Source organism: Cydia pomonella, chromosome 22 (genome assembly GCF_033807575.1).
Source record: "Cydia pomonella isolate Wapato2018A chromosome 22, ilCydPomo1, whole genome shotgun sequence".
Lineage (NCBI taxonomy): Eukaryota > Metazoa > Arthropoda > Insecta > Lepidoptera > Tortricidae > Cydia > Cydia pomonella.
This window is the reverse complement of record NC_084724.1, coordinates 10,533,620-10,547,525: the sequence shown is the minus strand read 5'-3', so window position 1 is coordinate 10,547,525 and position 13,906 is coordinate 10,533,620. Positions and strand designations below refer to the sequence as shown.

General features: G+C 37.4%; 3 protein-coding genes across 5 annotated transcripts in view; all 3 read right to left on the bottom strand.

Annotated features, from left to right (window-relative positions):
• Positions 1-4,173: 4,173 nt before the first annotated feature.
• On the bottom strand, positions 4,174-7,054 carry LOC133530282 (NF-X1-type zinc finger protein NFXL1-like). Its single transcript, XM_061868165.1, has one exon. It carries the CDS (start codon positions 6,891-6,893, stop codon positions 4,422-4,424), a length of 2,472 nt encoding a protein of 823 aa, XP_061724149.1. The 5' UTR covers positions 6,894-7,054; the 3' UTR covers positions 4,174-4,421.
• Positions 7,055-8,545: 1,491 nt separating this feature from the next.
• On the bottom strand, positions 8,546-9,970 carry LOC133530129 (uncharacterized). The gene has a single exon (XM_061867971.1). The coding sequence runs from the start codon at positions 9,737-9,739 to the stop codon at positions 8,837-8,839; it is 903 nt and encodes a 300-aa protein (XP_061723955.1). The 5' UTR covers positions 9,740-9,970; the 3' UTR covers positions 8,546-8,836.
• A 1,849-nt stretch (positions 9,971-11,819) lies between these two features.
• The window catches only part of LOC133530277 (trichohyalin), a 141,123-nt gene continuing 139,036 nt past the window's right edge, over positions 11,820-13,906 (bottom strand). For all 3 annotated transcript variants that reach the window (XM_061868154.1, XM_061868156.1, XM_061868155.1), the window contains exons 10-11: positions 13,592-13,692; positions 11,820-13,071 (exon numbers count right to left, since the gene is read on the bottom strand). In XM_061868154.1, the coding sequence (XP_061724138.1) occupies positions 12,623-13,071; positions 13,592-13,692 (550 nt within the window). In that variant the 3' untranslated portion in view covers positions 11,820-12,622. The remainder of the gene's footprint in view (positions 13,072-13,591; positions 13,693-13,906) is intronic.

The following is a 13,906-nucleotide window of genomic DNA, read 5'->3' as shown; positions in this document are numbered from 1 at the left end:
TTGACACAGGCCCTCAAACGACGAGGCCAGTCATCAATAGCGGCACGCACGATTGTCATGTCTAATTCCGTCACTGTCTTAACTATGGCCCGCTTGAGGGAGTTAAGATTTGTGTGGGGTCACGGCCAGTCTTCGGGGGCAATAAAGTCAATTTTGTTCCTTCGAAACCAGGCTTGAGTTTTTTTTGCCTTATGTGCAGGAGCTGAGTCCTGTTCAAAGATCCATGGCTGGTTTTGAAATAGGGTGTGGCTTAAGGGCTTCACTATTGGTTCGAGAACGGTTTTCAGTTTCCGGTTTTCACACCTTTTTCACAGAAATGAATCTGTGTTAGCCCTGAGTATGACACACCCAAAATCATGTTTGGCGGGTGCCCAAATTTGTGCAACGCAATAGGGTTGCTTCCATCTACAAATCTTAGGGCATAATTGTATCCCAATAAATTATTTTGGATTATAAGAACATGTTAAACTACTTTTAGGGGACCTGTAATGACCATATTTTTGTAAATATTGAATTTAAAATATCTTTTGGCACACGTCACGTGACCAAACTCGAAACGTCATTGAAGATTCTGATGACGTCACAACTCTCGGATTGACACTGTTGACAGTTAGGCGATTAACAACAAATGACAAATATCAGTTGACAGTTCGTATCTTCTACACGTGTATGTAGTTATGTGTCAAACCATAAACTGTGACGTCACACAATTATCAAAGAGCGTTTTGGGCGCAAAAGCATCTGTCAAAATATATTTTGTTAATTTAACATATTTAAAGCCGTTTTTAGTATAAAAGCTGAATTTTAAGGCAACTTTTAGTTAATATAGAAAGTAATACAAGCGTTTCAAAAAATTGGAATACGATTCTCTTTTAGGCCCCAATTCATTATAGATACGACGAGATAAGCGTTATGTGTGGTATATAATTATAGCTCACAAATCCACTACAATATGTCATTTTTTATTTTTTCGGTAGCATTTGTTTTAACGGAAATAAAGAAGTTGCAAATCGAGTAACAGAACTTCAGAACAGATATCATTTGATATTTACCAGTCGCTTTTCGGTGAAGGAAAACATTGTGAGGAAACTGGACTAATCCCAACAAGGCTTAGTTTTACCCTCTGGGTTGGAAGGTCAGATGGCAGTGGCTTTCGTAAAAACTAGTGCCTACGCCAAATCTTGGGATTAGTTGTCAAAGCGGACCCCAGGCTCCATTGAGCCGTGGCAATATTCTGGGACAACGCTAGGAAGAAAGAAAGAAATCGAGTAACAGAACTTAGTAACCAACTAGGTATAATAGTTATGATGTAAATGTCCATATCATGTTGGAGTCATAGATTTATAACTAACCTAGATGCCTAGTCTGTACATCCCTAGTGAAGCCATTTCGAGTATGACATTATGTCGCCCTCGTGTCATCGTATCCGAACGGCCCTCGCAGTACTCAAGGTCGAGTTGGTTTGTGTACACCTCCCGGTTATAAATTAAAAAATACAAGAAAGATGGTTGTTTGTGCGGTGAATTGGTGTCACAACACATCAGTGTATAAAAACAAACCGCCTGATATAACATTTCATGCGTAAGTATCCAGTTTAATGTGATATTTTTACGTAATTGTAAATACAAAAATCCAAATTTTCGTCAGCCGCCATTACTTATAAATGTTGCCAGGTTATATTAATCTTTTTTCCTCCAAATGAGGCATGACGATTACATTGATAAAATAAATATGCTTAGTTTAAGTTCCTTGTATGACTATAGAAAATATTCTTTTTTAGTTTTTCATTCTTTTATTTCAAATTATGTTTTGTCTTTTATAAAATTACAGTTTAAATTCATATTTTTATTTTGTGTGATATTCGTTTTAGATTTCCGACTGATCCGCTTCTGTCTGCGAGATGGACGGAAAAAATTAGATTAAATAGGAACGATGCAATATGGAAACCGACTAAACATAGTCGAATATGCTCTCGCCATTTTGATGAGCAAGTAAAGTAAATTTTATTTGTGGAACACAGGTGTTACAGTTAAGGTCTGTAAAAACGAAACGCAACTGTCACTGTCGCACTTATATGGAAGACTGATAGAGAGACACAAAGCGTTTCGTTGTTCGAAGCAATAGCGATTGCCACCTTGGCTAGGCCTGCAGGTACAATTACTAGTACTGACCATAAATAGTTATTTGTTTTACAAGTGGAAAAGTTGTTGTTTAACCGCTCGTGCTAATATTGCTACTCGAGCTAAATAAAGATCCAAAATGTCGAAAAATGGAATCTTGAGCGTTGCGAGGGTTTCAAGTTACGAGAGTTAAACAAATTTTGCCCCAAGTGAAACACAAAACTTTTCACCACACCAACCCGAAGAAAATATTAGTCAAATAAAATCAAACCAAATCAAATCCAAATGATCGTCATTAAATATTTATCATTTAAAATCATTATTCCAAAGTCAATTCTACCAGCTTATTATCTGTGCACATTTGTAAAATAAAAAAATAAACGTTTTTTTATTTAAACATTATTTCACAAAGTACAGAAATGCAAAGTCCTTAAAAGAAACCTTGAAAGTTTTTGCTACAAATTTAATACCTACATACACACTCCCAAATGATCGATAGCCAAGTATAAGGATGTGGTTAAAATCCATCTATTTTACGGGGAATAAATGAACTCTGGCAACCCGTTTTTGTATATATGTGTGTGTCGCTGAGCGTAAGACACGAGCGTCGCACGCACACATCGATCGAGTTTCGGCTTCACTTTTGGCAGATTAGCCTTATGAGGACTAACTGTCTATGTGTGATAGGTCAGTGGTTGGAGTCATATATTAGCCAACTAATTATTCAAGATCAATACACTTAGCTCCCTTAGGTTCGCCTAAGTACAATCTCGGGCAAAATTGAGTTTTATAAAAGTGAACTAGTTTCTAGGTCATATTTTCTATGAATTGGGTCATTTTTGTAGACCCCAATTACAGTTACACTTTTCCTGGTTTTTCGCGGACCAGAATATCGATGACTTTTGTAACTTGATTTAGACGTTGCTATCATTTTCAATCCAAAAACACATAAAATCACAATTCAGAACATGCGGCAGCGTTGTTTTCTATCAAGTACCTCAATCACCAGGGCGGCTACCGGGAAAATCGAAATTCGTCAATTTCGGGCATTTTTCTCTGTCACTCTAATTACGTCTTATGAGAGTAAAAGAGAAAGATCCCCGCAATTTGCGAATTTAGGTTTTCGCGGTAGGCCCCCAGATCCTGTCAAGTTTCAGCAGTGTTACCAGGTGAGCGGAAGAGAATTATCGTACTTGAGTGTCAATATTATTGTACCGTTTAAAAAAATATCGTACGCCAATCAAAAAGGCAGCCCCTAAAAATGTCTAGCAAAATAAGCTTAAATTTTCAATTAATAATAAAAAAAAGACAATTTTCGTCTAAATTGCGCAAAAAATCTGTTTATGTTTGTGTATTTTTGGGATAGACTCAAACGGTATACAGGCAATTGAGACATTTTAAACTTTAAACTTACACCAAGGAGCCGAACACCCAAAAGATACTAATTTTAGCCTATTTCTGAGAGAAAGTGTCATATTTTGCTTCAAATTACTAGACTTTTAAGGTCGCATCATACAAGGGCTGAAATTATAGTACTTTAGTGTACGATAATGCTCTTTGGAACATTACGTCATACCGGGACCCAAATTATCGTATATGTACGACAATTATCGTACGCCTGGTCACACTGAGTGTCAGTGTCGACAGAGTCAGCTAAAAACGCGTCAAACATCGCAACGTCGCGCCGATGGCCGTCCGAGGCATAGAGTGGCAACGCCGCAATGTATTTGTACACGACATTTGTCACACACACATGAGTAAAATTTATCAAAATATAACGTTGATTATTGCATGATTTCTGTATGAAACAAAGTTTTTCTATTAATTTAGCGCAAATGAATATTCGAAAGTAGATAGATGCGCAACTATTTATGTAATAATATTGTGTAATTAATTAATAAATAGCGATTGTTTTTTGTATGAAAATCGAACCACCTTAACCTTATTGCATAAATATAATGAAGGAAATGTATTTACTTTTTTAATATTGATCCTGAAAATCCTGAAATAATTATATTATAGGTACATACAAGTATAAAAAATAACACTAATATAATATTATACACCTTTATTGATAGAAAATAATAAAAAATCCAGTCTGAACACTGTGAGTAAATTAGAAAAATAAATACGAGCAGTGCTGTGTGCAGTTACAAACTATATAACACTTAACACTGGGATAAAAAAACACAGACTAAAATTTACAGTATGCTTATAAATAATACAATTTACATCTGCTAACTAAAAAAATGTTTTTTGGACATACAAATTGTGAATTTATAATAAGCAAACCCCATCCCATCAAACATAAATTATAAAATAAATTGCAGCGATTACAACAACCAAAACCGAAAACATTGGAATCCAATACTTTTGCAACCGATTCCGATCATCCCTATTGGCCACAACCTTCTTCTCTTTATATTTCTTCTTCTTTCCACTCAATTTCCATTCATATTCCGCTAACTCCTTGCGATTTTTCGCCTCCTCAATCTCTTTACGTCTCTTTTCTTCTTTTTCTCTTTCTAACTGAGCTGCAATGCGTTTTTCTTCACAAGTGGAGTCACAAGAAGGTTTCCCTTCACCACTCCTTACAAGATTACAAGGAGCATCTCTCTTCAAGTTCCCGCATGGGCAGTAAACCTTTGTTTTCTTAGTGCAGACTTGGCTCGCACAGCTGCCTGGATGGCACTGGTTCCTGCACCTGTGCCCACATTCCAGATTCTTAGGGCACTGCTGCTTACATGACAGCATTTCTTCTGTAGCCGAACTCAATTCACGGCATCGTAAATATAATTCGGTAACTTTGCAGTGACATGGAATTTTTTCTATGACTTCACAGGTAGGACAGGGTCCTGGATGGCAAACACCTCTAGCACATTTATGGCTGCACCTGTCTGGTCTTCGGGCTAGACATTCTCTATTGCATGTTTCGCAGGAAGAAGGAACGTTAGGATAGTTAGGATTCGCTGTGTGCAAGTGGCACAGCAGTTTGCACTTGTGTTTAGTGCAAGGAAGTTCTCGGCCACATTCGCGACCACAGGGGCGTCGCGAAGCAGAGTGGCATGGTTGATCTGCTGTTTCATGCTCCCCAAAACAAACAATAGGAACTGGAATCTCACACGGTGGACATTCAAGAGTCATTATTTTAGTCTTTGGTGGCTGCACTTCCCATGGTGTAGCGGGCTTCTCTACTTGCTTAAACACTACTGTAACAAAGGCATGGCAAACCGCTTTACAGTCATGCTCACAATTCTCATACTGTTTATGACATATTGCCTTACAAGGAGGACAATCACCAAAATGGCAGGAATGTTTGTTTTCTTCTACATGTCCACATTTATATTTAAGCTTGCAAAGGAGACTACATTTAGGAGCTTTAGTGTGTTTCTCTCTACCACAGGGAACTGTTACATAGGTTTCTTTACAACGGCAAGTTACTTTGGATTCCCTGGGACAAGGATAGCATGGACCGTGATGGCATACTGTTGTGCACTTATGACGGCCACACTGCAGGGGCTTGTCACAGATTTTCTCACACGGCGGACAGTTTCCATTGCAACATTTACGTGCACAACCATGTTTTCCACAAGGTCTTATGCCTCGGCACTTTGTTTCACATTTATACTCCTTACTACAAGGTAATGATCTCACATGTGTGCCGCATTGACACTTTTTTTCAATCAACACTTGGCATGGAGGACAGGGGCCTTTGTGGCATTTCTCTGGGCAAGTGTGTTCACAATAATCCTTAGTCTTCCCACAGGTCCCCATACAGGTCTCCATGACATCAGGGCACTGAACAAATCTCTGATTAGCTCCACAAGGACAGGACCGCATCCCAGAGTTGGGACAATCGCCACAATCACCTGAATGACATATTTCTTCACATTTATGGTAACCACATGAGAATGGTTTGTTACAATGCTTCTGGCAGCGCCATACAGGATCATTGCATGGTCTTTTGACCTTCTCAGCTCCACATAAACAGGTCTGGACACTTGTGTACGTACAAGGAGGGCAGGCATCTTCGTGGCAAACATTCTCACATTTATGAGATTCGCACAACAGTAATTTTGTACATTGTTGGCCACAAGACCATTTTGCAGCGCTGCAGCGTACTCTCTTACGTTCCTTCTCACAGAAACATACTCCATTGACAGTTTGTGGGCACGGTGGACAGGGACCAGGATGGCATAACAATAGACATTTATGCTTGCAATTATCCCCTGTTGACAACCTTTTTTCACACACCTCTCCACACGAATGTGGAATCAACCATGGATGAAATGGAGGATCGTCAGTTTTGCTACAGAAGCAGCGATACTTGCGAGGAATTTCCTCTTTGCTATACGACTGGCGACACTTGGGACAGCACCATTCAATTTTCTTGGGCACAAATACGGCGATCGGGCCGTGGTTTTCCTCGCTACGTAGGCTAATGCTGTCATTGGACCACTTCTGGATGCAGGAGAGATGGAAGTACGAGTGGCAGTGGTCGCAAGTCCAGATGGGATGGGCGCGTTTGATGGAACCTATGCAAATGAGACACGTAACTGGGCGGCCGCTTATAGCCTCCTCCAACATGTTTTTCGTGCGGTTGAGCATGTGCGCATCGCCACCGCCATTCCTATAGCTCTGCAGCACGCCCTCGAGGACGCTCGATTCGTATGGTTCCTCATCTTCCGACGAAGAAAGCTCTTTCATTCCCTTCAAATGTTTCTGTACATTTTGCTGCAATTTTGCAGCTGCGTCGTGGTATCGCCGGGCCATGGTTGAGGCAACGCACGCCCGGTGACAAAAACTTGAAACTTTTACTAATCTTCAGTTATTTTTTTTAATTTTCCTTGGCTACAACGACGGAAATCGGCGATTTTCTCCAAATCGGCATGAATTTACCATGACGTTGACACAAAGTATTTTATAGAGCAAAGAGCAGCGTTCTAGCATCGCGTTTAGCTACCTACTATTGACTATTGAGGTAGTTATTTTCATGTTATTTTATTCTAATAAATATATTTATCATTTTAAGAAAAAGATAATAAGAAGAAGCATCAAACATAGACTACTTTAAATTTTATTGATATTATGTTTGAAAGCGAAAAGTGGATTTGTTTATCTTCATTTTTTTTTTATCTAACTATAAAACACCTTATATGCCAAACTCTTGTTTACAGGGCTAGCTAAAGTCATGTCAATTTGAAACGCATGAATTTATAGAAAGTCATTATTTTTACAAAGTTTTTTTGAATTAATTATAAAGTCGTCCAACTCTTACCTACACCGGATGTTCATTTATAGATGTGGAGGCACAATTCACTCCATACAATATAGGTAGGTATACAGTTCTATAACCAATTGGTTGCATCTTTCTCTGTTACTCTAATTACGTCTTTATCGGAGTAAAAGAGAAAGATCCCGCAATTTGCAAATTTTGGTGTTCGCGGTAGGCCCTCAGATTTGATTACAGAGTGATTTTCCATACTGAGGGGCGAATATGTAGGTCATACCAAAGATTTATATAACACTGAACAACCTTTACTCTCCATCCATAGTAGAAGTTTTTCAGTAAGACTTAGATATTCATCCCTCAGAGTGTGGTCAGGTCAGACATAACAAAATCATATATTATCATCAACGAGGGGGCCCACACCGCCGATACAGCAAACCATATTGTTCTTTGTTCAGAAAAGAAGAGAAATATTTTCATACTGCAGGTCCCTCCAAAACTGTTCAAATATTGGTAGGTTTTACCAAGTTTGTGTGAATTGGTTTTTTAGGATTGTGTGGAGATACATGCAAATTGAAATAAAACTGGATATCTTTATTCATATACTTACCATTAAGGATAATATTATTATGGGTACCTATTATAATTTTATAATAGTATTTTACAGTACACATGGTGCTACTTTACCGCACTAGTGCGAAAATTAGCATATTACGTTACTGTGTCGAACATTTAAAGGGCCATAATGTACTGTAAAACGTTGTACGATACATGTGCGAATAGGTAATTCGCAACTCGTGTCGATTTAAAACACTCCCTTCGGTCGTGTTTTAATTTATCGCCACTCGTTTCGAATTTCACATTTTCGCACTTGTATCGTAATGTATTATTACAGTACATATGGTGCTACTTTACCACACTAGTGTGATAATCAGCACATTACTTTTCTATGTCAAAAATTTAAAGGCCATATGAACTGTAAAACAGTGTACGGTACATGTGCGAATAGGTAATTCGCAACTCATGTCAATCCCTTCGGTTGTGTTTTAATTTATCGCCACTCGTTTCGAATTTCCTATTTTTTGCACTTGTATCGTAATGTACTATTATACAATTGTGATATAGTGTTTCAGATGAGTACTAGGCAACAAAGCTTGCTGAGTGTTGCTTGCTTGTTGAATTAAAAAATCTTGCATTTTGATGTCAAAAATAATATTTATTGCATATTAAACAAACAAAATATTCTGTAACTTAATAAACATTCTTATAGCCACTGAGGCAGTCAACATGCAATAGAATAATCATGTAAATGTATGTAACAAATTATACCATACATAATTTAAAGTAGTCAAATAATAAAAATCTATAAAACAAGGCCCTGCCTTGCAACCACTAAACTTATTTATAAAATATATGATTTGAGTAGCAAAATTAATGATATTATATTTGACATGATTACTTATTTAAAAAACATAATATCCTAAAACTAATGCCTATCCAGGGGCCTAATTTCTGTCAGCTTTTTACAGGAATCGTCGGCCCATGGCAGAAAGTCGTTTTTCATAGCCACAACACAGTACAGCAACATAAAACAATCTGCTTCCGCTCTATGAGCATTCAGCTCTTCTCTGTTGAGAAGTCTTTTATAAAGGGCAGTCAATGCAAAGCTTTCTTTGTTAGGATTTGGTTTTTTATCCATCACCCTTTTAATTGCCTCAGTTTTTTTCTTCCTCATGCTTTCAATCCTTGTTTTAGTTACCTTTTCTTCTTTAGCATTTTCATCAATGTCTTCACATGACATATCAGATAATGAGAGGCATATGTCATCAATTTCTTGCCAGTCTTCATTACTCACATTAATATCAGGCCATTCATCTTCATCATCTGTTATTAACTCTTCAACTTTCTGTGGTGACATTTCTAAAGTTTTATAATCAATAGTTGTTCCTTTCAACAGTTTCCTAAACCCTATTATGGAGTCTACACATAGCAGATCTCTTGGTAGGATTTCGCCAGCCTCATTAAATTCTGTTTGTAGTAATTTATAGTCAAAAATATTACCATTATGTGCAACCAGACACACTGGTTTTTCAAGCTCTTCGAGAAAAGCAACTAAGCTTTTAGTTTTCTGTTTAAAAGTCGGCGCGTGTTCAAGTAATTTGTTCGTGAACCCGGTTAGTTCCACCACTTTGGATTGCATAGGTCTCTGCGGGTTGAACACCAACGTTATTTTACTAACCGGCGGTATTTCTCTGTATCCACATCTTTCTATCTCCTTCCTCGATGTGGCAACGAAGCAGAGCTCGATAATCTTTGTTCTGTTTTTCTCCAGATGCGGTAGACCCGTAGTTTCCAGGTCGAAAAACACGTAAGTTGCAATGCGAGGCATTTTGTATAACTAAGCTGTTTTGGGTCTCACAGTGAGTCACTGTAGTCCGAGTAGCACCCAACTTAGAACACTATGCAAATCATGAATCATCAAGACTGAGATCGCCTTACGAATTATCTATAAATAAAAACAAACATATCCGTAGACTAATGAGTGAATAATTGTCAATTAAGTATAGGCAATCCAAAGAGCATATAATCACTACGATCAATGTATACGTAAACATTGGTTGACGTTTCGTTTGACGTTAAAATTTGACAGAAAATTTAAGCCAATACCAAACTTCTTGATTGAAATATTTATTGAAAAATACATTAACATGAAAAATAAATATATATATAAACTATACCTATATTTTTTATTTATTTTTTTAATTAAATAAAAATTAGTTTATGTTCAATCGTAGTTGACTGCGACATCTAGGGACAAGTAGAATAGTAGTTATAAATTTTACACCCATACGCCATCTAGTGTGGAATAGCAGTATAGTTCATATACAGCCATAGTGACAATTTTGGTATGAGCTATTCCTATTGCACAAGAGATGGCACTATTAAGAGCAGTAATGTGTTTTAGGCTTATTTAGAACCGTATCACTCTAAAAACCAAAAACTTCACCTCCCTCTACTCTCTTGGAGGCTACTAAGAATTTCAAATTCTCTTTGATGCTACTAAAGGGATGTCCGTTGACACCAGAGATGTGACTTATTTGAAATACTTGTATTTAAAATGCAAATACAAAATGCAAAATACCTATTTTGTATTTAAATACCTTTTAAAGAAAACTATTTTGTATTTTATTTCAAATAGTTTTTGGGACCTATTTTCTATTTTCAAAATACAAAATACTTACTTTTTATTAGGTAAAGTAAGTAGGAGTTACAATCTCTTCTGACGTTACAATCCTTGCAACTCTCTCATTCTTTTATGGCGACCGGTCTGGCCTAGTGGGTAGTGACCCTGCCTATGAAGCCGATGGTCCCGGGTTCAAATCCTGGTAAGGGCATTTAATTGTGCGATGAACACAGATATTTGTTCCTGAGTCATGGGTGTATGTAATAGTTGGCGAAATCGCGCGGACTGATCCGCGTTTGCTTGATACTATTATTACATACTTAGTAAGTAAGTAAGTAAGTAAATATTCTTTTTTGCACCAACAATTATACATTTTACATACATGTAAAACTACAAATAAATTTTAAAGGAAAATAGAACCAGGTAACAACAGGCGGTCTTATCGCTAAAAAGCGATATATACTTAGCTATGTTTTCCTGTCGAAGCTCTTTTTGTATCTATCGTTTAAATATCGACCTTATGTATATGTATTTAAGTATTTATAAATATTTATATATATCATTGTCTAGTACCCACAACACAAGCCTTAATGAGCTTATTACTGTGGGACTTCGTCAATTTGTGTTATAATGTCCTATAATATTTATTTATTATTTTAACATAGAACTGGTGAATCTGTTTAGTAACGTCGCAAATGACCACAAGCGTAGCGAGAGATTAAAAATGTGGAATCTTAAGCGTTGCAAGGGTTTCAAGGCACGAGAGGTAAACAAACTTTTCTGCCCTGGTGAAACACAAACGAGACGTTTTCACCAACCAACGAGAGGTATATACTAGCTGTAAAACATTACAAATCTAAATTTATGCTTTTAATAATTGACCGTTAAAAACCATCACTTAAAAGTCCATTCAACCGGTAAACATGAGGAGACACAAAATTTGCACTCTAGAGGACTGATATACACACTATTTTTAAAGAATAAAGAAAGCGTTTCCAACTTGTAAATTCCGAGCAATCTTACTAACTTTTTAATTCAGACTAGGTATTCACTATTGAAGAGTACCTTTTATCGCAAAGTATTTTTATTTTAAAAAAGAATTTTGAAAATACCTATTTTGTATTTAGTATTTTAAATACAAATTTGAAAACTATTTTGTATTTTGCATTTGAAATAGTATATCAAGGAAGTATTTGTATTTTGTATTTAAATACTTTTTATAAACTATTTTTCACATCTCTGGTTGACACGGTGGATAGATAGGTGTAAGGAAAAATTAAAACAATTTTTATTAGACAAAGTTTATTTATAACCGACGTTGGTTATTAATTACATTATTGGACATCATCTCCGTTCTTTAATGTACAAACATAATGGATAATATTAATTTCAAAGCGTATTAAAATTACCGATAGCAAAATAATTATCACATATAAAATAAAATAAAAATATCATTAAACTTTATATCGATATTATTAGTAAAAAGCGCGTTAAAATAATGAAATAAATGACTAAGACACCCCATATAAAATATAGTTCATAGTCACCCCTCCTACCATCATTTATAGTAAAGATTATTCTACATTGCAAGTGATAATGACGGCTGGTAACGTTACAAATACACGTGAATGGCACTTATTATCAACATTAATATTGTGTGTAAAATATAAATTGAAGGCAATATTATTATAGCACCATAATGTTAAGATAATTTCTAAATATTTCATTAAAAAAATTGTCAATGACTTTGACAATATTATTTGATAGACTTGGTAGAAGACACATTGGCAACATTGTAAAAATTTTCGCCTTAAAATGTCCTCTACTATATGGAATATTATGCAAAACACTGCGTAGGGCGCGCTACTAGCACAAACTGTAAAAAACCGCCTTGATGTATCAATGACATATTTATTCGTATCAAATTATCTATGAAAACTTGTCAAAAACTGTTTAAGGCATAGTACATATAAGTTACTCTATGGTTTGTGCAACTGCTGCCTCTGGCGCCAGAACATTGCAGTATTACTCCCTATTCCTTCTACGTATTATGAAATACTGATACCATTAATTTTTATTATTAAAGCGTTAGCGGACTCTAGTAGTCTCTGGCTTCTTTTTATTCGACAGTTTGAACCATCCAGCTTTCTTCTCGTCCTTCGGCATAGAGATCGACCTTGAAACTCTGTCCCTATTCAACACCTCACTAGATTGACTCCTTTGCCCATCCCTACGCGGGTCTTTCCTCTCCGGTTTCCTATGAAGAGTGGTACTGGAGCTGGTTAGTCGATTATTGATCGGACGTCGCGTGAGCGTTGACTGGCTGTACGATTTATTCTTCTGTAGCTGTGGTTCCTTTTTTGGTCGCTGCGCGTAGTGGAGGTCGTGGTGGTCGCTGGGGTGGCGGGGGGTCCAGGGGGCGAAGAGCGAGAAGCTCTTGGTGGTGGTGCGGACCTGCAGGTTCGAGGAGTTCACGGAGGATACGTCGTCACGGGAACGGTTGCGGGTCACGCGGCCAGGGTCTGGGATGTCGCCCACTGAAAATTGAACGAATTTAATTTTAAGTTGATTCTGATGAGTTAGTTGCTGAGGTATGTGTATCCATAAAAATATATCTATGTACATTGTTTAGTTCATTGATTCAAATCTGGTTTGGGAATTCGACGGATTTTATTAAGGAGTCCTTTGATTCATATTAGCAGGGTACCGGGGCAGAACAGGAAAAGTTTGCTTTATTCTGTGATTCGACTCATAGATTTTTATGCATATACGGGATGGACTTCTGGTGTTTTTAGATTAAATTAGTTACAGAGAGTCATAATAAAGCCACCAAAGTGGAAGTCGATTAAAATTGAAATAGGAGGAGGGGAGGATTAAAATAAGAGTTTTGGTCATTTAGGCCTGGTATAAGGATGCCTGCCGGACTCAGTGGCGAAGTGGGCCCCCGCCCATGGCCTCGCGGGAGGCCCCTTTGGGCACATTGAAAGAAAAGGGTCTCACAGATTAGATTATTAGATTAGTTCACGCTACGCCAACTGCTGCCGGTAGTGTACATACCGGTGGTGGCGTGCAGGTAGACCACGCTGCGCTGCGACTGGTGACTCGAGTCGCCCTCCGTGCTGCTCTCGCCTGAGTGCGCGGGCGTGCGACGACGGTACCTGCGCAAGAGACAAACAAGTGATATTAGAATGAGTGAGTACGGGAAATCTGTCGGATACTGATTGAAATCCAGATTTCCTTACAAACTGGATTTGGATTGCAGGATATATATTTTTTACAAGACTGCCGTTTCGACCAGGGATGTGCAAGCCTGCAAGGTCGCTGAGCGGTGCGTGGATGCGTTTCTATTACGCTTCTGTTTTGGATTAGTTA